At 46.8% G+C, this 23958-nt stretch overlaps 1 protein-coding gene across 1 annotated transcript in view; it reads right to left on the bottom strand.

Moving 5' to 3' along the window:
• SLC6A2 (solute carrier family 6 member 2) overlaps positions 1-22529 on the bottom strand; it is a 41946-nt gene extending 19417 nt beyond the window's left edge. The window contains exons 1-3 of the mRNA XM_026039805.1: positions 22376-22529; positions 9254-9385; positions 6833-7070 (exon numbers count right to left, since the gene is read on the bottom strand). Of these exons, the coding sequence (XP_025895590.1) occupies positions 6833-7070; positions 9254-9341 (326 nt within the window). The 5' untranslated portion in view covers positions 9342-9385; positions 22376-22529. The remainder of the gene's footprint in view (positions 1-6832; positions 7071-9253; positions 9386-22375) is intronic.
• Positions 22530-23958: the final 1429 nt, after the last annotated feature.

The following is a 23958-nucleotide window of genomic DNA, read 5'->3' as shown; positions in this document are numbered from 1 at the left end:
ATTCATTGCCTGCTTGAACATGGAACACATGCTCCAACAATCTGCTTCCTCAAAGAATTTAAGACATGGCTAGGCAAGGTGCAGGGCACGCGGATTTACCTTTGAAGTTACCTGTCCATCGAACAGGCAGTGGCAGGCCCTTCAGAGACCCTTCTCAACCTGCATTGCTGTGGATTCCTGGCTGCTGCCTGCCCCTCAGCAGGCTGCAAAGCTGCTGTCCCTTGCTGTTGAGTAGGCTGCTGTGAGGCTCTGAGTGGGAAAGGGCTGCGAGGGCACTTCACAGAGCTGTGGTGCTCTGTGCTCTCCACCGAGGTGGTGGAGATGTAGTAGAAGAAATGCGGACACTTACCRGGTAGCTTAGGTCTTTGGGGACCTATACAGTGAGATTATTTCAAATGTAGAAACACTGTTTGTCCCTAAGATTTGTTGCACTCAAGACTAGAGTTATCAAAACACCTTTCCACKTGCAGCAGGGATATGGGCTAGATGTTGTAACGGACCCACCTGCTTTTCATGGAGTTCTATGCAGTTGGTGCTCTGCAGCCTTTATAAATCTGAAGAAYGCAGAACTGTTTTGCTGTGCAGAATGCTACACTGGCAAAGGGGAATGGCATTGTAGTTGAGTCCTGGGGTGGATGCAGATCAAATGGCTGTTGGGTTTAGTTCTTAGTTCTTTAGTCTTAGAGCAGGCCTTGTTTTTTTCCCAATCCAAAGTCAATTAAGTGGGATTACGAATCTGGATAGCCTGATTATTTCTTTCTTGCTTTTTTTTTCACTTTGTATAAATTTCTGGCCTAAATTTCACTCTGGTGAATAGAGGGGGTTATTCATCAAAACAAGTTTTATGTGTTAGATTTGTTTAGATGGCAAATATGTCATCAACTTAGTAGTAAATTAAGATGTTAACAAATATACTTTATAGTCTGACAGACTGAGATGCTCATGACAGAAAGCTTTTATTAGAAATGAAGTTGTTTCTTAGTGTTTGAGAACATAATTTCTGAGTGCAGGGGTGTCTTTGAGAAATGACTGCTATTACTCTATTTTAGAGGATAAAATTTTGACATTAAAATCTGTTCATGACAAGCAGATGCATGATATATGGATTAAGCCTTTGAAAAATAGGGTTGAAGAACTTGGCCAAGTATGTGTAGAAGTTAGATGCTTTTGAGTGAGCAAACACAAATGCCTTCCATAGAATATTAAGAAAATTGGTAAGATATAAATAGCTATGGACTGTGACTGAGTTGTATTCCCTATTCTGGTAGTTCTRTGACTTAATGCAAAACAGAGGTTGACGCTAAAAGGACTGACACTATATACACTGTGCAGCCTATGGAAACTGAATCACACACTTGATTTAGAAAGGCATTTGAAGCGTGCTAATTGTGCTCCTTGAGAAGCTCTCCTACATCCATCTGTTATGTACTTGACAAAGAAAGGATTGTCTATCCCTACCCATTTTACCTATGGAGGGTAGTCTGGATGAGGCACCTGTGGGTGGAGCTGGTTGAACTCCAGGTCCTGAGGGGCCCAGGGGCTCTGTAGGAACCAGCTTGGGTTCAGCTGGACCTACTGAGCCCAGCTCAGCGCTGGCCAGGTGGCCTCGTTAGGTTTTACCTGCACCTTGGGGGGGTTCTGTTCCTCAAGAGATTTCAGCTCCCTCTTGTGTCAGATAATAGTGATATAATGCACTTCATTATATATTTTGGGGTATACATCGTCTACTGAAAAATAATATACAAGTGTCCCTCTGGTTGATGTAATGGTTATTTAACTTGAATGAAACACTAATTATTTCTGAAGCAGAATAATCTAGAAATGATTCTTGGTGAAGTCTTTGGGTAATTCCCTCATTTCGTTGTGCTGATGACCCTTCCTGTTTGTGCCTCCCTTCAGCACAGTAGTGTCTGCACAGCATCCTCCAGAAGGTCTGCAAAATCTGCCTTCACAACCACTAACTTGAGAATAGGAAACAATAGGAAACACTTTGACCCATCGGTCGCTCTAGCAAACAATGAGCTCATGAAATTTGGCAGGAGAAAGGCAACTTGAGGAACGGGCCCCCTGCACCATTGAGAACTGCTGACACTTTTCAACAAATGACTTTTGTGGCTCACTTTGTGGTTTAACATCTGCTGTAATGCTGGGTCCTTTACCCAGTGCAGCCAAATTTGTTACCTTTTCTTGGATCGACGCTTAGGTGTCATAGTTTGGGATCAGCAAAGCTTTCCCTACATGGAATAACAGAACACCCACTCTGACATGACATCAGTGCTCTCATAAGAGAGCATTTGATGAGGGACAGGTGAGCACAAATAGCTGCTTGTTTGTGGTTTAATTAAGMCTAATCCATCTGCTGGCTTTGCTGTTAGCTGTGCATGCAGGTGGAGATGCTCCTCAGAGAAAGGCTCTGTCTCTGGCTATGAGATTTCAATCCAAGGTAACCTGGGTTGGGAGGTGCTGCAGCACCGACCTCAGCTGTTGGGGCTGCTGCTGAGAGCCTCATGCTGCTACCAGCCTGTTTGGGGCTCTCTAGGTAGAGCTCAGCAGCTTGGATTTCTCCTACTAGTTAGTGTAAAGACGGCCTCTTGCGTGCAGTGAACACATAATGTGCAATATCTCGTAAAAACCCTCTGGAAACTTAAGCTGGCAAAGTGGTCATTCTTCTGCTCTTTTGGATTCACTACACAGAGGCTGGTTGTGGTTTTGGAATCATTTCCATAAAGTTGTCCAAAGGCTGAGAACATGTGTACACACTTGCAGGGATTCACTTCCATGGAGCTCCCTTTGGTGTCTTCTCTCTTTGGGTAAGTGAATGGAAAACAAATTGCAAAGATGCATATGCAAATATTTGTGGACTAGCTGCTTTTATTTTGTGCACATGAATACTTGCACTAGAGATTTGTGTGCATTCAGTCAAAAATGGGCAAGATTACTGTGATATTAGGCCAATTCACAAAAGTCAATGTAGTCATAAAGTAAATGTGCAACACACAGGGTTGCAGACGTGTAAGTCTCAGGACACAGCATCATAGATGATGCACTCAGCATTTGCTGAATGTGCCAATGAAATTAATACATATTTTATATCCAAAGCCATCTGCTTATGGCTATTCCAGGAAAAAAATGTGGCCAAAAATTGGAAAGTAGGAAACTGCTGGTAATTTTTAACACTTGTAATGTAATTTTTATTTATAAGCAAATTGTTTTTGCTTTTGAAAGTGCTCTCTTTCTTTGGGAGAAGTTGCTTYGAGGATGTTTATATGGGGAAAAGTTACTGCCTTGTCCTTTGGTGTGTGCTGTGTAGATCACTGCCTTGGTTGTAGCACTGAGCAACGGGCACCCTTTGGTCTGTGATGGTATTTCCTATGAAGGTAACTTCCTATGTACATCAAATCCAGCTTGTTGGCTTTATAGGGCAAGGAATTTTTAGCAGAATATTTTTGCTTCACACTCTTCTCAGAAATTAAAGCTTATAGATGTGGTAGATGTAGGCTGCTGTGAGGCAGTGCTGCCTTTCCTCCACGTGCCAAGGCAGCTTCTTTACAATTATTGYTCTCCTGGCAGTCTGGCCTTCGCTGAACTGGGAATTCTGTGAATTTCCTTTACTGAACCCATCACGAAAACTTCCCTGTAAAAATATGTTTTCTTTCTTACACTGAGAGATCGGATTGCAGCCCTGAGAACAAGGGCTATCAGAAAAGCCAGCTATAGCTCAGTGCATTGTTGACAGTTTCACTATTTTGTTTAAAAAGTTGCCAGGATTTGTTCATAGAGCAGATCCTGCTTATTAACAGTGTGGTATGAGAAGAATAGTGCTTTTKTTCCTCCGAGCTGGTGTTTTTGCTTGTCAGCCTAAATGAAAGCAAGATGGTAATGAGCTCAGACACAAGACCTGAGCGAGCAAATATGAAGTGTGTCCATACTCAGATGAAATATTTAAATGGGAACGATAAGATATGTATAGGAACTTTTCTTCCATGTCCGTTCTTCTAAAAATGTGTTTTAGTGAATCATTTTGACGTATATTGAATGGATAGAGGGTCGTTTTTATCCTGTGGCTAATGCCAACCTCCTAGGAAGTAACTGCAGTGCCGCATGTGTCCAGGGCAGTGTGGAACTTGCGTTTCATTCCTAACTGCACTTCTCTTATAATTTACTATTACTAGGAGAGGAGCACCAGTTGTTATCAGATTTTGGAGTTCTTTGCTAACTTTTCAGAGTATAAATGTGTTGTAATTGATTTCAACCATCTCTAATGAGGCACTGCGGAGGGCCTGCTCAATCCTCGTTCCCGTCGCAAGCAGCTCTCCCATTGACGTCAATGGGATCTTGGCCTGAGCTGAGCCTGAAGGATGGCAACCAGGCTTAGCAGAATGATGCGCTCTGGTGTAGCAACACTTCAACTCATTGCCCAACTCGTAAGGCTTTAAAACAGCAGCCAAATATGTTTGTCAGAGCCCTGTGTCACTGTCTTAGCATGGGAATTGCAGTTTGAAGTGATTTCTTCCAACCCTGAGGCTTAGAGGTTTCTTTGCCTCTGCTGCTTCCCCCAGGACAGCTGGAAGTATTCCCTGTAGTTTTCCATAAGCTGTGGTGCATCCCACCAACCCAGAGCACGGCGCTCCTCTTATCCTGGGCACCATGGTCTTCCATAGAGCTCTGCAGCACTGAGGAGGGTAATGGCTTTTGATCCCTGTTTACTGACCTGAATATTCATGCATCGCTGTCCAAGTGCAGAGGCAAGGCAGCTGCTGCAGCTTTACAGTGCTGTAGTTTGTTGTGATTTCTTTATGGTATAAAAATAATTGCTCTGTTTGCCTGTTTCTCTATATAACTAATCAAAATTTGACGTTTTCTGTTTAATCTGTGGCCTTAAAAGTGTTTACCACTCATATAACACAACAATGGAAAATGTGGCAAATGTTTAGAAAGTAAATGTGATGAAATAGCCTGGAACCAAGGGTCTTCATCATGATGCTCTTTCAGCAGTCTGGCTTTTGCACCATCTTACTGAGGAAAGACCAGTTTTTCAGCCTAAAACTTGGGGTTTCTGGATGTAAGGAGTAGRCTGACCTGGCACACACTGTTTTTATCAGTTCTCCTCTGCAAAGATTTGTTAAAAACAAACAAAACTCSTAATCCTTCCTCTATCAGGGTGTTAGGTATAATTTCTAGTGCAAGATGGTGTGAGGATAGCCAACAGCCATGCAAGAATCCAGGACAAAGATAACCAGAGTGTTAATGTTAAAAGTTTCCTCAAAATGGTTTTCAGAGAGAATAATAATCAGTAATGATATATTGTATCCAAAAACAATGCATCATTTTGCAAACCTACTAATGCAAATTTAACATTTCATCATCCTGACACTATTTCCTGACCTGGCTGCACTCGATAGGAAACTTTGCAATTGGAAGATTCAGCTCTCCATGTTGTAAAAAGATGGTGCTAGGAGCGAATTATGTTATTTTGGATATAAACAAGAGAAGAAATCCTGTTTTATGAATTGGATTCTGTTTATTTTTTTAGYCTGGGTCTGAAAAAGCATAAACTTTGCGTAAGTTCGGGTCACACCTGAGCTTTGCAGCTGGACTTGGTRAGCTAATCCAAATCCAAGTGGATAAATGAGCAGACTGCCCCTTGAGATCCCCTACTTTTGCAGATGGGAAGCACATCTCGTGGACTGTGTTTATTCCTTCCCTCTTTGCGATATAATCTACTCGCTAGTAATTACAGGACTGAGGAATTTCAGTCCCTCATTCAGGGACCAAATCATAACAAAAATCAATACTATTTTTTAGAAATCTAAGATACCTTTTAAAAATCATGCCCTGATTATACTTTAGGGTCTGGAAAGGACCTGAGCATTTCAAGCTTCAGGGTATGGGCAGAATCACAAGGTGTGAGCTCTGCCCAACAAACCTGTGGAACCAAACTCAGATTAAAAGGGAATATTTGAATAAATTGAACATTTACTCCCACCATTTGCTCCTCCCCATACTTGGGCCGGGCAGAGTGTAACACGTACTGGGTTCTTTAGGGTGGCAGTGCAGTCCCTGTGTTCCTACAGAACAGGGCTCAGCTCATGGCTATCCTTCCATTCCCAACACAAAAAAAACTTATCTGAATAATCAGTTAATATAACAGCCAATGCAATTAGCCTGACACCTTCCTTTCCCTGTCCTAATCGAATCCCATCTTGCCCTGGGAACCCAGAATGTGAATACAGGGTTATATCCCTGGTTCGTACTCTATTTTTTTAAACACGTCCATCTTTTTCTTTGTGTCTGGTATTTAATTTAAGCCTCTGCCTGTCTTGGCCCCTGCTGCAGAGTTGGAGGGAGGAATTAGAAGAGCCTGGCTTTGCACTGGCCTGTCTGCTCAGTGCTTCATTGTGCYCCTCGCTGCTGCTGAAGCAGCTGAGCAAACCAGTCTGCTCTGTGGTATTTTGCAGGCAGAGAAACAGGCAAAAGCTGCCGGAGAAATGGTGATTTTCAAACCTCAGACACACAATGGTCTTTCTCGTAATACTGCTCTGCATCCTTGTTCTGGAAAAGCTGATGAAAGTGGAATGGGACGGAAGGTTTGTCCCTTGTGCCCAGTTGCATGTGGGTTAGTGTCAAATACTGCATTTTTACCAGAAAAACGGAAACTCACAGAGGCAAGAGCCTTAGTCACAAACTGACACAGACYAACGCCACAACTGCTTCTTAACCTCACTGTTCTCATGCTTATTTTAGAAGCTGGATGCTAAGCAGGTTTACCTTGCAGAGGAAACCCTCTTAGACACAGAATTGTGATGAAATAGCAAATCAAGTCGCCACTTACTCGTAAAACTCGGCCGCTGGCGTGAGCTTGTACTTGGAGTACTTGGTGCCATTGCCGAGCACCGAGGCGTTGAAGAGCTTGGGGTCTGTGCAGTTGGGGCTGTTCCAGCTGTTGCCGCAGTTGGTCCAGGGGAGCTCGAAGGTGAACGATGAGAACAGGTAATACAGGGACCAGGCTATGATAACGTTGTAGTAGAAACCCACGTAAAGAGCTATGAGTATCACTGCGTAGCCTACACCTAAGGACAAAGGAGAACTAGGTTAGTCCTTGTGTTTTGGTGCCGAAGCAGGTGCAAAAACGCTGTAGTTGGAACAATTCAGTCACGCATTAGTTGCAAATTCATTTTACATCTCGATTCTAAAAGGAACTTGTGCTGTATGCATAGACAGGCAGTGTCTTTAGCCCGAAAACAACTAACTGCAGTAATGACTGAGAGAAGACTGACTTTCAGTAACTCCCGTTGTGTCCGCCAGAACGCAGAAATTCAGCCGTTCAATGACAAAATTCTGCTCGTGTCCAGCTCTGCTGATTTCTTTCCAGTGCAGAGGATTACAAGCCCATGTTAGGAGTGAAACTTATTTCCTAATGCCAGAGACCTTGGCAACTTGACTTGGAAAAGCAGAGCTCAAGGCTTGGGAAGGTTTCCCTGTGCCTCACACTCCCCCCAGAGCCGGTCTGTAACAGACAGTGATTTCTGGGGCCTTCAAACCATTTCATAATTCCCCCAGCATTAGAAATCAAGGCAGAATTTCACTCTAAATCTTCACATTCAGAGGGAGTTGGTGATTGGGGCTGCTGCAGCTACTGCAGCTGCTCTCTGCTCTTCAGGGGGTTTTAGCACAGAAGCCAGTTTGTTCATCCCTAATGTGAAAAGGGAGCTGAAACTTTATCTTCAAATCCTTGCTGCTCAGAGGAATCTGGAACATTAGCATTCAAACTCCAGCGATATGTTACAATAAATGGAACAGGAAAAGAGCATCCAAGAGGATGAATGGTAAAATATCAAGTAAAAATAATCGGCATTGCTCTGACAATGGATTTTTTTTGCTTGTTTAAAAGTGTTTCTTAAGCTCCTCCAGTTCAAGAGGACAATGATATTTAATATCAAAGACTCAAAAGTACTAGATCAAATGCATTTTAAATGTCATTCCTCTGAGATCATAAGAATGTTCAGAAATGAATTTTCTTCCTTTTTTCCATATCTAATGTTTTTTTAATGTAATGCTGTACCACCCACACTCTAAAATAAACCCTAGAAAATGCGGGCATGAAAACAGACTGTTGCAAAGGTTACAGGATATATTTTTGATCGAATGCCTTGAGAGCATCTCATTAGGAGCAGAGTTCTTAGAGTTAATAGCAATAACACTCATAGCTAAAATTAGTGCCCCAGTGCCGTTCATTTAGAGAAGCTGATATAAATTTGGGTGCAGCCTGTGTAGTTTTGGGATGTGAGTTAACCCAGGGACGTGTCAGAAGCCTCACGAGGGTTTAGCTGGGAAACATGGTTAGGTTTTATCACAAGCTGTGATCAAAACCTTGTTAATGGAGGTGCTGAGCTTATGCTCCTGCCGACATGCAAATACTCATCAGTGGTTCATACCTTTTTAGAATCAAATAACTTATGTTGCTGGTATTATATACCCCAGTAATAAGAGCATTTAAAAATCAACATTAATGAATGTTTAGTCCATCCCGAACATTAATTTTACAATATAGCTGGAATGTTAAGGCTGTACAGGAGCTAAACTGTTTTCCTTTCTCATCTTTCTTTCTGTGACTAAGTCTGAAGGTTACAGGCACGGAGGTTGATGTGGGCTCCCACGGGGAGAATATAGCAGGGTTAGGTAAATCTGTGAATATATTTGCTTATTTTAGGCACTATATAAAATTTGTTTGTTTTATATACCTGATTTTCCTGGAAGTTTGGGGTGTGACTGATGCAAACAACCCTGCAGCTTTCCTGCCTTGCAGGGCAGAGCCTCCGGAAAGCAGCAAGCTGCTCTTGGAGAAAGAGGTCTAACATTTACTCAGTGTAGCCTATCCCCCGGCGCCGGATCTGCCAGGTTTGGGTTGCTCCTGTTAAGCTCCTTGGCTTTTGTCAGTTATGGGATGAACGTGACCTGAATCTCGAGCTCCTGGGCAAATCAGCTGAGCTTGGGAGCTTCCATTTCAGCCCCCTCAGACAGCTCGGGATTGCAAAAGCTTTCACGTAAAGTTTAAGCTATAATATGATATAACAGCTCACAGCTTTTGCTGGGGGATGCTCACAAGGAACTTCTTGAGKTTTTTCCCGTTTTCTGTTCCTTTATTCATTTTCTGTGCTAACAAATAGGCTTCTGGCTTAAAGGGTGGCAGAAAAGGTCAGCAAATACCCACGCTGCACACAGGGAAGCCTTGGTGGGGCTTGTGGACACTCACCTTTGAAGACGGGGCAGATCTTCCACACCGTGGCGGCCCCTTCTCGGTTGTACTGCCCCAGCGCCAGCTCCATGTAGAACAGGGGCATTCCCGCAATGATCAGGAAGAGGATATAGGGAATGAGGAAGGCACCTGGGAATACAGCAATCGGACACTGTTCCGTGTTTTGGTGACATTCAGCTTTCCCTACCCTTCCCCTCTGGATGGATTAGGGAGAAAGCTGCTGCCTTTGGGAACTGGAAAGGAAGTTTCAGGGAAGATGACTCTGTGCTTTCTGGTCCTTTTCCAGGATTTTCTGATGCTCTTAAAACCAGAGGTCCTGAGCAAAGGGSTAGGTCCCGGTGGTTTGCAGACAAACGACCACTGGGGAACTGGATTTCTGGTCACTGGGGAACGGAATTTCTCTATTTTGGTTCCTGCTGTAATAAGTGCTGTAACTTTTGATGTGTGTGAGACACCCCCCCRTCTCTGCCATGCTGATCCTCATCTCTGGCGTTGTGGAGCTTGGTCTTTGGATTGCACTGCCTGAGCTGTCCTGGGTTTGAATATGCCACAGAGAAGATACTCAATACCCAGTAATACTTAGTTCAGTCTGGAAAAGCGTGTATTGTTTACCCTGTATCCAGGATCTAAAAATACCATTTTGGGTGGGTTTTCTTTCCATAGATCTTGCATGTGACAGCCTTTCCATAGCTGTTCTTGCCTGGCTTGGGTCGAGTTGAGCATGTGGAGCTGATGCACGTGGGGGTCCTGGCTTGGGGGCTATTTGAGATCACGCAGTTTGATCAAGTTGTATGTCAAGATCCCACGATGCCATGAGTTAAACAGGCAAATTTGTATTTGGGAAGATTAATCCTTGAGATGTGTAGTGGGCATAAATTTGAAATTGTGCTTTAAAGGATGTGCTTTCTAAGTGTGACTAATACCTTGATGAACTGTGAAGTGTACTGTGCTTAAATGATGCTTCAGCAAGCAGGCGTATTTGGCTGCAAGTCATTTCAGGCTCTAGTCACAGGAATTTTGTCCTTTCCTTCTTTTCCCCCACACGGGATTAATGAAGCATCCTGCAGTTTGCAGCAGAGAGTATCACCCAGCGTGGCTGACTTGCACATCAGGGGTTTCCTTGCAGGTGACTGTAAGGTAGTGAGCRAGGTGTTTCAGCATCCAGATGAGTATCACAGTACAGGGGCCAGCAGGACTCCTCGGTGGCACTCAGTCTGACTATTTGGGACCAAAAAAACCCTTAATTTTGGTATTGCAAAATCTCCTGAAAGAGTTTGTCTCCCCTCTGTTCTTCAATATCACTGGTGTTCTCRAGTGGGGAATGTGGAGAGGAAAACAGCTCTAAATAGCTCTCAGACTTGAGAGATGGACTCGCCTTCCTTCTGAATATCAGGGAGAAATAGCTAACAATTTAATGACTGAAAAAGTGTCATTAAAACAGCCATTGTTATTCTAAAAGGAATTGTTGGTACAGGTAGGAGAGGCCAGGACAGAGGTAGCTGGACCAGCATGAACTGTTCAATTTTTCATCATTAGCGGCTTGCTCGCGTTTCCCTGAATATCCTAGTGAAGATGCTAATAAACTAACTTGAAGCAAACAGTGAGGCACATTTTCAGAGAGGAGTGTTTCCCAGCACTTGTGCTGGGAATGAGTGTAAAAATAATGATCTTTCAGCTGGCAAATTGAAATATAAGCTGATCTCTAGATCTGATCAACATTGCTTGTTGGTTTTCCAAACTGTGATTAAACAGCACTTGAAATAGCATCAGCAAACAGTTGACAGAATACAATATGTTTGCTTGGGCAAGGAGGAAAATGAGTGAAAACTAATCTGTGTCTGCTCTTATGAATGGGAAAGGCGGGCCCTGCTGCTGAGATCTTGCAAGACCGCAGAGATGTGGTYGCTGGGGCCTCTTAACAAGGCCAACAGAGCAGACCTCAAGGTCGAGGAGCAGGAGGTAGCCCCAGTGTCCAAGGAAGAAGGTGACTTCAGCAGCACCTGTGTTGTTCTCCTGTTGCYGCACTGTTCTGGTGACTCTGGGCCATTGCTGGCAGCTCTACTCCAGCTTGGCCATCACTGGGGGATGTTCACCTGGAAAGGAATCTACTGAGCCAAACCACACAGAGCTGGAGGCTGAACCTCAGAGGTGTGAGATGGAAGTGGGTGTCCAAGTGTACCTTGTTGTTAGACACCAAATTTCCTTGACTAAGCAATACTTGTGAGTGAAAACATCAGAAGCTACTTGCTATGGGCTTGTAAATCAAAGTAAGTAGTTTTACTTTGGATTGCAGCACTGGAAAATCCCTAACAACCTCAAATGATAGCTTTTCCATGCAATGTGGTGTGCTGAAGAAGGTGGTGCTGTGCAGAATACAGCCGTGTATGTGGAAGGTGGCTGTATTTCATCAGCTTTGCCCGCCTGCATCTGCCTGGTGCCWGGGAGATGCTGGCAGCTTTGCTCTGGTTGGGATACACACTGTGTTAGACAGAGTTTTGTCTTGCCCTCTCCTTTCAGAGAGCCTGGATGTTCATTTCTGTTGTGTGTACTCAGCTGTGAACAAAAGTAAATGATTTCACTCTTTATATAGCTGATTTTGGTGCTGTAACGGGCTGTCCCCTGCTCTGGCTTATTATATAGCCTAAACCACAGCATTTCAGACAGATATAGAGTTCCGATGTGATGAGATCGAGAGAATTCTTTGCTTTCTTTGGTAGTTTATTTGGTTAAAGTAAATAAAAGATTGAGATATATCTGGCATTTCATTCCTGCTGTGCTTTGCCCCTGCCAAATTAAGCAGCCCTGTGGCTCTGGCTGGCCGGGGAGCTGTTGGCCCTGGCTTGCTGTGTTAGAGCTTTCTCCTCAGCCTGAACCAACTAGACTGAGCTCAAGCAGCGAGCGGGTGTCCTCGTGTGCGTGGAGCCCATCTGGAGCTTTGTGGTTTCAGGTTGTCTTTAGCTGTTGCCACAAACAACAGCCCCCAAGTCGAGCACCCTCTGGAGAGGACGCGGTGCCAGTTTTAGGCCGCGTGAGATTCGCAGCTGTGCCAGGATGGGACTAAGTGCTCAAATCTTAAATCAGCTCCAGACAAGGGCCAGGCAGCCTTCAAGAAGATTAATACACAAACCAATAGGGGGTAAATGCTTCAAAATTCTGCTAGAGACGAATCGAGTACAAACATCCCGAGGTGCCCTTAAAGCTTGCCCTACCCTTTAGTGATTAATCCAATCTTAAGTTGTAAGTCGCTTTTTGGACTCAGTGACCAAATCAAAACATTCCTATTCCTCTCAGGCTTTTTTAGAGATTTATTTGTAATACTGTAAGACTTTGTGGACTATCTTAATCTTTACAAACTGTTGCACAAAACAATCTTGTAAATTCTTGCTGTCAGTGGAGGGCTATGTTGTCTCGCAGAAGTAAAGACAGTTTTAAGTTTTTATCGGTAAGAATTCTCATAGATCAAAGTGCAGCTTTACTGCAGTCGTTATAAATGAAGCCTTCAGCACTGCTGCTTTCTCCTGCCATGCAGGAAGCAGCCTGACCGCACTGTAAACTAAATATAGTGCAGATTTTTGCAGGGCTTTAGAGCACAAGGCAAACACAGATGCGCACACACAGTTTAAAACCACTCACTACATTTTAATAAAGCCCACCTATGGTTTCTGTCAACACAACAGAAATATTCTTTATCTGCAGTTTTCTGGTGCCTCTGTGTTTCTTAAATGTAGATGCTGCAGAGTCACTTTAAACACAGATTTTGAAATTAAGTTATCAAACAGGAATACTCTTTCATTTGCACAAGACAACTCTCATGGCTGTGTATGATTTGGTTAGGGACTATTTTGGCAAATTTACCGTTACAGTAATGGGTGCTACTGCACAATTGCCTACAGCAGGGCAAAAACCATGCCTGCTATCGAGTATTGAGGACTATAATCTCTGTCAGGTCATGCTGTCATTTTAAAAGGTCTAGATGAGGATAGTTTCCAAATGGTGATGGTTTCTTTACCTAGAATCCTTCTATTAGCATTGCTAATAGATTCTAGGATTGCACACAGTTATTGGTTGCGCCAACATATATGACAGGAACGCTTTCTATTTGGAAAATCTTGTTTGTAATCTGCACGAGGGTAGTCCTGGAAATACTCTGGATGCAAAGCCTGGCCATCAAGCAGGGGCTCTGAGCAGTTCTGCGCTGTGGGTGCAAAGCTGAGCTTTTTAGCAGGGCCCTGAAGAGTGGTTGGAGCTAGAAGGATGGTTGGAGCTAGTTCCCKCGCTCCAGAAGGAAAACTGAGTCTCCCCTAAACCAACCTCCCCCYACACTTGCTGCAAGAGTCTGGCTGTAGTGACCAGCTCCATCCTTTCTTCACACTCTTTGTCYCACTGCTCTCCCTGTTCTGTGGGAATTAACCAGACACACAATTTTATTCGCATTTGTAACCTTAGCTTTAGGTTTGTCCATGTTTAACAGACRATTTTCCTCATGGGCTGCACACACCCAGTAAATGTTCCCCAGCCCAGAGCACCCAGGGCAGAACTCGGTCACTGCCAGTCTGGCTGGGACCTCCCAGATCGAGGTGCCAAAGAAGAATGTGCAGCTGAGCTCAGGGCTTCGAACAGCTCCTAGTGAGGAGCAGGCAGAGACCTGAACGCTGCGAGCAAAAGTCTTCCTGCTTCATCCCCGTGCGAGCTTTTGCTAGGTCAGATTTGGGGGAAATTTTGTTCCCTAAGATGTATTGGTGTGGGTGAGCCTGGTGTTTTTAAAACAGCACACAGCTTATGCTTTTTAGATTTCTGAATCATTTTAATTACATAATTTATCCCTTAAGGGGAAAAAAAAAAAAAAAAAAAAAAAGGAAGGAAAAACATAGGTAAGCTTGAAGATGTCCAGATCTGTTAGATGCAGTGATTTTTATCAGACTCGGTATACATCAATGAACTGTAATTTGGGAATAATTTGGTTACTGGTTTCTGACTCCTCCTTTTAGGAAAGATTGAAAGAGGGGAGAGACTTGTGCCAGCTGTATTCCTGCACTTGGCAATCCCGAAGTCTAGAAAAATGTAATGCATCAGGCCTCAGAATAATTTAAAGTGGCTTAAAACATAAGACCGTCTAATCCAATCTCTTTATTTGCCTTCTGGCTTTTAGACTCATGCACTTGCCTTATCTTTTCCCAGCTTTTCTCTTTAGCTTTAAGAGCTAGAAGGAGATTCCTACCTAGCCATTTGTCCCTCAGAAGTTGTGASAGTAGAAAATACTTCTTAAAATAGTAATTTTTCTTGCTTGAACCCTATGTAGGTGAGTGCCAAGGTCTCTCTCACAGCATAAACATGTGTTATGTAGTGCCTCTCATCTAAGTAAGTCTTGTTTATCAGGTAAAGCCCCGAGCTATGGAGCTGTGTGAAGGTTGGGTATCCGTCGGTGGAAGGCATCTCCATGAGCGCAGCCTCTCCGGCTTTTCTGCTCCTTTCCTCTGTTTCTCTTCTCACATAACTCTGAGTCTGGAAATTCTATTTACGAGTCCTTCAGAGAGGCCGCGTCTGTTATTTGGGTTGAAATTCTGGCTCTGGTGACGTCAATGGAAAAAAACACCCATTGACTTCAGCTGGGTCAGGTTTTCTCCCTTGTGGTTTACATATTTATTGATTTTAACTAAAGCTGTAGAGTCGTACGCAAATGAGAAACAAATTGCAGACAAGGAACAAATGACCGAACTCTTCCCCAAGACAAAATCCTGGAGGGTCTCTGTTCTCGCCAGCACCTGCTCATGATCTCACTGACACATCTGCATTTCTCCCTGGGGAGGGGAGAAAAGCATCCAGAGCACGAGCTCTTCCTCTGTTTTGTGACAAATCCTGTAAATAAGATGCCCCTATGCARTTATTTCTGCATCAGTCCCATTGCTAGCCACTTCAGTGGGGGCACGGGAGGTTTGAGCCTTCTCCAGCTCCAGGCTCATAGGACATCAGTGGCCCGATAGTCCTGTCCACTGAGGAAGACTCGTGTGAGGTGTCTTCAGGTGGCTCCTACCCCGTGCCCTTGATGATCTCCTTTCACTGCTGTCCCCCATCACGGGTAACATCTCGGTACCTGTGTGGTGCTTCCTTGATGTCACTGTGAGCACCAAGTCACCAGCACCTTGCTGCGAGTCAGGTCCCTGGGAGCTGCCCTTGCCGGCCTTCCTCAGGGAATGACACGAGGCAGGGAGCGGAGCAGGCCCGGCCTGGGACCYGTCACAGCTCGGTGTCTGCAGGCCATGAGCCACCTCCATGCGCTCGTTCCTAGGGATGCAGACGTGGCCTCTGTGCTAATTAGCGGGCTCTAAGGATCTGCTGCTCCATCTTGTGGTGTGAGCAACGCTCTGGTGTGTTGGGCTGTGTGAGCGGAGAGGCCATCCCTCATCCGGAGCCTGTCATGGAGCAGTGACCCCGGGAGCGCGCTTGCCCAAGATGCCTGTTCCCAAGGGAAGCACCTTGAGTGCTTCAGAACTGCCATTGYAAGAGATGTTTGAATATGGGGGAGAGAAAGGAAGGAAAAACAACTGACCAGGCAGGAGCGCATGTCYGAAGGGAGAGGACAGATGATACTTTGCTAGCAAAAAATATACACTGGGAGTCTCAGCTGATCTTCTGTGGTACAGGGGACAGGCCTGTGGTAACAGCTTGTGGGTACAGGTGTAGGTTGGTGCAACCGGTGGTTGTACTGTAAGTTGGTAACATCTTTTGGCTAAAAAACAAGTGTGTAAAGAAATACATGGCTTTATGTGCTGCAACTCGGAGGCAGAAGGCAAGGGGAAGCTGGAGGAGTTGTACTTGAAGGAGGGAATTACAGGCTGTCAGGACGTGGCTAATAGGCTGTTAACAGGGATCCTGTGTCTCCAGATGGCTGAGGAAGGGAGCTGAAGGCTGGTAATCATGGTGAGAGTCCCCAGATCCCAGCCTGTCACTGCAGCTGGATGGGCAAGCAAGGCGTGCTGCCAATGCAACTTATTTCAGCTTGGGTAATAAACATTTCTTGTCACATTTCTGCTCAAGAAATCAAGAGTTAGTTGCAAATGAATCAACTCTTGTCATGTTTTTAATACTCTGTATAAAAAACCCTGATCAATACAGAGGGGATGGAAAATACTGGGCGTGGGGCAGTGTTAACAGATGCAGAGCTGTATTACAGAAAGGTTCCTTTTAACCTTGTCTCCTGCTGCTTGAATTGAAATGTTTTAAAATAAATCTGCCTCTAAGTATAGAATGTACTAGGTCATAGTTTATTATTTTGGAATGTTATGAGAGCAATTAGATACCAAATTATCTAATAAATTACTGTATATCTAAATGCCCTGATGTTTATAGTGGAAGCCCATATTAGAAAGCCATACTAGGGTGTTTAACTGGTTAACCCATTGGTGAGCTTGAGATAAAGGCAGTATAATTTAATAATGAAAAAAAAGAAGATATTAGTGAGAAAATGRGCTAGAAATAGCTGAAGCTTGGATGCTTTTTCCTCCAGCCTGGATAAGTATCCAAAACATGAGATCTCTACTCAAACTTTAGGGAACCTCCTGTATCTGTTTTAATAGGCATTAATATGAACGTGGGTGGCTTTCAAAGGAGACTTTTAGACCTTGGTTTTTCAGGTTGGATATATGTCCWATTGGAATGGCTTTCTAGGGATATTTTGGTACTTCAGTTTCTTGGCAGAACTGAGAAAAACACAGGAATGAAGGGCGAGGTAGGGAGACCTAAAGCAAAACTTGGAAATTTCCAAATAACTGCTCTAAGATGCCAATTTGGTACATGAGTAAGTGCTTCTTTTATCTTTTTTTTTTTTTTTTTAATGAGTAAGTGCTTCTGAATAACAAGAACCCAGGTGTCTCTTTGGTGGGGTTACAAAGAGGATTGACCACCCTGTTAATGTAGAGCACAAAGGTGGCACAGAGCTGGTGGTGGTGGCTGGTTAGTGCACCCCAGAGACCTGCTCCAMATCCTTGCCCCGCATCCATCACGGAATTGTTCTCTCAAGACATAACCTCAATTCCCATACCGTAATTATCAGACTAAGGATTTCCAGGCTTGGCCGGGGACGGATGCCTTCCACTCAGGCAGGGTGTTCAGCTAAGAGCTTCTGTTACGGGGTGAGCGCTCGCGTGCTATTTCAGAGCACCTTGCACTGAGTCCAGAGCAGGTTCAGAGGTGCTGGTGGAGGGTTTGTGGAGGGGACACAGCTCCTCTCCATTGAGTGTCCCRAATGCTTTGAGCTGCAGCACTGTGTAGCCCTGGGCAGGACCCTTCTGCCCCGCTACCCTGAGTGTGGGCAAGGGGAGGAGAGCTGGGAGCTGCTGGGGAGCAGTTGGCCTGTGGGCTGCAGGACAGGAGAACCTGGCTGAAAACGGTGCCTGTGTCCACCAGGAGCCCACGGCACTTCCAGGGAAGGTAGAGATGCACGAGGAGGAGAGCAGCTGTGAGCTGGCTACGAGTCTGGCTCTGGGAAAGGAGGGACTGTCCCACACCATAAATGAGTGTTGTCCCAAATGTCACCCAAGGCCATGGAGCCCGAAGCTTCAGGGAGTCCTGGCAGAGCCGTCCAGGGACGGCAGGAGGGGCAGGTTTGGTAGGGGAAGGGGGCTAGTGAGCACWGGAATTGCATGCACGCTTTGAGGGACTCCTGAACGAAACTCTCAGTGATGGCTTTTTCGTGAGACTCCTTCAAAGCTGATTTATTATCATTACCATGGGTTTGAAAGGTAAAGCTCAACCGTAGGGTCAGCCACCTTCGTTRGAAGGGCAGCACGCCACACTATTCTCATCTCAAGTGAGGGACTGAATCTGCTGGCAGAGGCTCAGCAAAGCACAGCCCCGAGAGCATCTCCAAAGCGCAGCCCCCGAGAGAGCCGTGAGCTGCATCCCAGCTCCGCGACGGGCAGCGCTGGSCACTGCCATTGCTGGGGACCCGCTCTGCAAAGCGAGGGATTTGTCTTGGAAAGGCTCTTGTCTAAAGACACACAGAAAAATGTCTCAGGTGAGACTAAAATTGTGTATTATCATAGCCAGGAAACTGTTAAAATATTTATCAGCGGCTCTTTTTTTTCTGAATTCATGAAAACCTTAATCTGATTCTTATGATACAGTAAGTCTCTAGGGACTAATCTGACAATTACATGCGTCCTAATGAATAGGCCGAGCAGGAGTGGCCTGGCAAAGAGCCTGGCTCAGAAGGAATGTTGTGCTGTTGCAGCTTCCTTTCTTTCAGAAATCTCAGTGGGAAATATTAATTTTGCCCAGGACTGCAAGGAAGCTAAATAAAAATGAGCATTAAAACTAGGAGTATCTTGCACAGAAACTACAATAGCTCTGGCRTCCTCCCCCACAGAGAGTTAATCATACCAGGCATTACTCAACGGCATTTGGCAGCAGTGTAATTTTAGATGTATTCCAAACTATCCGGGTAAATCCTTCACAAAGTGGATGATGAGAATCCAATTTTAATACTCTTCTCATTCTTTACTTTGCTGCAGCCTCTTCCTGCCTTGGAGAATGCTTAAGAGGTTGGACATCTCATAGACTTGAGTACAGTGGTGCTGTCTGCTTAAAAACCCTCATACAGCCCTTTTTTTCCCTCCTTTTATATTTTTTCTCTCCTCTTAYAAGCAAAGCTCTTGCAGAAATGAATTCTGCTGAGGATATAGCACTTGTGAGAACAGTGGAACCAGGAGAAACGATTGAACTTGATGATTTCTCCAGTGACATCCCCTGCTCTTTTAAACTCGCAGGGACGGTCTGCGCGGGAGCCCTTTGATCTGCCGCAAGCAGCACTTTGTGTGTGAAGAGCAGGCAAATGTGCACAGTCTGCAGTGGTTACAGACGGGCCAAAAGCAATGCCAGTGTGCAAGGATAGCCCCRACTTTACTAAAGAATTTGGGGATTTTATTTTACAGCAGAAGTTTGCAGAGATCCCCGTTGTTCGCATGGGGGTTGCATTCTGCCGTCTGTCTTGGGCAGGAGTCCTGCCGGGGTCTCTCAGCAGGCTGCTCCCAAAACACAGATGTTTCTGGCTGGTCATTCAGCGTTTTCGGGCTGCTGGCTCCTTTTTACTCGGTAGCTTTTTTGTTCCTGGGAGCGTGTTAAAATGCAAATAGTTTTTTTGTTAACGCGGCTAGTGCCRTCTCCAAAGTTACACACCTTTAAAAGGGGTTTGTAAAGCACCCCGGGCRGTGACACTTGCAGCAAGTACAACTCCCTAATGTAGGTTAATGGCACTTATGTATGCGTGGACTCTCGGGTCTAACCCAAAAGGCTGGTTCTTAACCAGGGAGCTTCCATGAGCTCTCAAAGGAAGCGGCTCCAAGATCTGGCTAGTAAGAGGTGTGTTTGTGTGAACGCATCTGCCTTCTCGTAAATGCAGCTCAATGAGGGAATACGATGTGTATTTAAGTTCAATTAATATGGTGTGTATTTAAGATCAAGTTAACTTGATCAAGAACCCCCTATTCTAACCAGCATGGAAAAGSAGCAAGTCTTTCTGATGGCATCTCAGTCGTGACCAGTCTTAGGGATGTAGCAGCTCTCAAGTCACCTGGGTCACCCTTTTCAAGTGTAAGAGGGTGTGCTATTTTCTTAGTTTTTAGTGTTTACATATCCTTAAATGCTCTGACACCACATTTGACAGCCCTGGTATAACCTTCTTGATTGTAGACTTTGGAAGAGAAATGGATTTCTTTTTGCTGAGATAGCACAAGCTATGCTGGAAGCAAGAGATGGGCTACAGTGTTCAATGGCTGAGGGCTCCTGGCACCACAAGGTACTTGCTTTTCACAGCCTGTTTCTGATGCCTCTGGTGAGGGCACACAGCTGGGCAAGGCACATCTGGCTCCCTGTGCTGAAGGCTGCCTTAGCTCCGAGCCACTGCCGGGCAGGGCTTCGGAATAAGGGAAAACTCAGGGGAAGAGGAGAGGAAGAAGCATTTTTCTTCTACTGATTCAATGCAGCTCAAGTTTAATCTGCTTAGCGTTTTCTGTTATCTAGAGCTCCTTACCAATATTAAAAGGCAAACTGTAATCCCAAGAGTGTTGTTAAACCGTTTTCAAAGGGCAAACCTTAGCAGTCTATACAAAGCACGTCTCCAACAGCAGAAACCTGCCTGGTTTTGTCTCCTGAGCTTGCTCAGCAGCCCAGTAAGGAGCCATGACCACGTAACCACATGTTGTTCCATGTCTGTTAGTGCCTCTATTTTTGTAACTCCCCCCCATATGGATACCTAAGCCAGCAGTTATATGAAACCTGCTTCCTGTGAGGTTGCAAAATTTGTTCTAGTCTCGGTACGGGGTTCCCTCGGGCAGGAGCAGTGYGGAAAAGAGCTGTGTAAGAGAATCAGTGGGTGTAGGGCTGGGACCGTGGCAATGAAAGCYAACGGTGTCCCCTTGCCCTCAGCACCCACTGCCTCTTGTTCTTTGCTCTCGTAGTAGAAGTGTCCACAGAGCATCTGAACCAGGGCCACGGAGAGGAACCGAGAACTCCATGAAGTAGTTTGAGAGCAAGAGTTCCTGCTAAATAAGATATATGTCCATGTGTGTAAGTTCTAAGATACCCTAGAGATTTTTTTGTGAGCTGTTAGTCCCTGCCCTTAGTTCTGCGTCCCTCAGCTCTGGTTTACCTGGAAATTCTGCCAACATTCAGTACTACGGGCTGCAGTGCTGGTGGCCATGGTTCATGGAGAGACTATTGCTCTCCAGCCTCTAGGTATGATTAAGCATCACTGAACCAAAACCAATCCAATTGTAAAGATGAGTTTGTCCTCACATTAGCCAAAGCTGGTGTGTCTTCATCTGGCTGTTAACTATGTCCTCTCTGCAAGCATGTCTGGAAAAGCCCTCTGTAAAGGACTTTTGAGGCTTGGGATTATCCTATCTTGAATTTCATGGGAAAAAGAAACCTTTCCCAGTGCCAGTAAGGTATGTGCTGGTATGCGTGTGTTCAGAATTGGTACTGAGGAGCTTCGTGCTGCCGTGTCCCCCTGTGACGGGATGGAGGCTGCGTGAGAAGGTCTGTGCTTGCAGCAGGAGCAGCCACTTGCTGTCCCTTCTGCATGGCCARAGCAGGAGGTCCCAGCTTGCCACAGGGTGCGAGACCTCAGAAGTCTTTCACCAAAAGGTGAAAACAACTGTGCAGTARTTGCCTTTCTCTCTGCTGTAGTTTAAGTGCTTAATTTAAATGATGCTATGGAAGGGGTGGGCTTCTCTAGCTGCCTTGGCAGGACCACAAGCAGCAGAACTGAACTGCTGGGGGGTTGCAGCCAGGTACCTCCCCTGCCTCAGCCCGTTAGAAAGGGCAGGAGTCAGGAATCTGACTAAAAGTGATCCCGGGTATCCATGGAGTTTATTTTTCTGCACTAACTACTTCCGTCAGCCTCCGCGGGTGGCGGGCGGGAAGATCGCGACCCGTCTCGGGCGTTTCGGAGGTACCGCAGCAGACCAAGCGATTCCGTCCCGGCCCTTTCCAGCTTCCTCCTCAGTTCTAAGCCCCGCTGCAGCKGAGTGCTACCTGAGAGGGATTTTCCTGCCCTGTGTCCCTTTTTATTTTGCAAGAAGCCAATATTTCGTGGTGCAAGTGCGAGTCGCTGCCCTTCGCCATCGGGCGATGCTGTTTGCAGCCGGGGCAGCTCCGGGCGCTGCTGCTCCGGGGCTGTTCTGCCTCCTGCCCCGTGGGCACTCGGAGCTGCCCGCGGGCTGGGTGGGCTCTGTCCTCGGCACCGCGGGCACCAGGGGCTGTTCCTGCAGCGTGGGCAGGGGCCAGCACCGTGCTGAGACACGGGACGTGGGGGCTGTGGGAGGGCAGGGCTGGCAGAGGCTGTGCCAGCCTCCTGCAGTTGATTCTAGGCACCGAGTGCAGTTATTCTTGCTGCTCTCCTTGCTCAAAGGTGCAAGGATTTTGTTTGCAGCAAGTTTTCTATCTACCGGGAGGGGGGGGGGGGGGGGAGAATAACCCTCCACCCGCCCCGTGCAGCGCAGCAGCCGGAGCCCCCTCCAAGCCGCTTTCCAGCAGCCTCGTCCCGCTGCAGCCCCGTCCCGCTGCCCTCGCGCGGGTCGGGAGCGCGGCCGGGCCGGCCCCGCGCGGCCGCGGCGCCCTTACCCCCTCCATTCTTGTAGCACAGGTAGGGGAACCTCCACACGTTGGCGAGGTCCACGGCGAAGCCGATGACGGAGAGCAGGAAGTCGATCTTCTTGGCCCAGGTGTCGCGGTCGCGGCGCGCGGCGGGCCGCACGCTGCTGCTCGTGTACTGCACGCCGTTGTGCTCCTTCACGAGCAGCAGCTCCACGTCCTTCCTGGCGGGCGCCTGCCCCGCCAGCGGCGCCACCACCGACACTTTGCGCTCGGGCTGCTGGTTCATGCTGCGCGCGGCGGCGGCCCCGCGTGTCCGCGCGCGCCCCGCGCCGCGCGGCCCCTAATAAGAGTGGCGCCGAGGAGGCGGAGAGGGGCGCCCGGGCGGGAGCCCCTTAACCGTTTGCTGCCGCCGGGCTGCGCGGGCCGCCGCGGGCAGGGGCGGGCCCTGCGCCGGGCGCGCGCGGAGCCGCCGCGGCGTGTCCCGCTGCTCGCGGGTGGGCGCTGGGGCTCGCGCGCGTGGGGAGGAGAGGGGAAGGGCTGGTTCTCCTCGCAGCGGGGAGAGTTGGGAGGAATCCCCCTTAGAGCGAGGGAGACCTCGGGAATTCGCCCTGTCCCTTCCCTGCTTTTCGGCCGCAGATGCAAGGATGCTAGTGAGGAAGCTGTTGGAAGCATAGGGCTTTCCTCCCGTTCCRGTAAGCTCTCTGCCACAAAAAGGCATCATCCCGAGCTCTGGGGGCTTCTCAAATTTAACTTGTGYCCTAAAGTATTTTTTGGGCTTTAAGTCCAAAAGTATTTTGGGGTTTTATATACGGACAAAGTATTTAAGTCACGTCGTGCTCTGTATGCGGAGAACACAGGGCTGGCTTGCTSTCAGGGAGCGCAGTTTCCTGCCCTCACCTGCCCCGAATGCACCCCCCAAAACCCTTTTCTGTATCTTGGTGGTCACCTCACACCATGGACGTTGCCCCTAGTTCTCACGTGCACTATGTTGTAGGTGCCCTGCGTTCCCCTGTGCTCAACACCCTCCTCCTTCACACATCTACATGGACGGCTGCAGTGCTGCCCACAGGCTCCTCGGGCCACCCTTCACATTGACCACAGGCATCGCCTACACGGCCGTATTGCCACCACCAGTGTCACCCTGGTGTCCCCATGGGGGGAGCTGAGCCCCATGCTGGCCACGATGCCTCAAGCTGGAACTCACTGGGTGGCACTGGGGATGCCAGGGCAGGGGTGGGTGAGGGATTGTGATGCCAGCACCATCTCTCTGGCTGGAGCTGCAGCTTAGCCAGCAAGGTGCTTTTTAACCTGCTTCCCCCGTCTCCACGTGACTATTAGTCTCTTAATGATCTGCACGGGCTTCCTTTGAGAGACAGGAGCACTCGCCCGTCACTGCTRGAAAAACACAGCCTTGCTGAGGGGCATCCTTTTCCACAGGAGGGATCGCTTGGCTGAGCTTCACTGTGGGATCTGGGCTGGGAGGGATTTAGAAAGTCCCTGCTTATTTCCGAGGAGAATTAAGTAACTGTGTGTATGTATATTAGATATATATATGCCTTTAGCTCTTGAGCTGTTGCATGGAAAGTGTGTGCAATCTGGTTAATGTAATA

This window comes from Nothoprocta perdicaria, unplaced genomic scaffold (assembly GCF_003342845.1).
Source record: "Nothoprocta perdicaria isolate Ctin4 unplaced genomic scaffold, notPer1 scaffold_242, whole genome shotgun sequence".
NCBI classification, from domain to species: Eukaryota; Metazoa; Chordata; class Aves; order Tinamiformes; family Tinamidae; genus Nothoprocta; species Nothoprocta perdicaria.
This window is presented reverse-complemented; position numbering and strand designations above follow the sequence as displayed.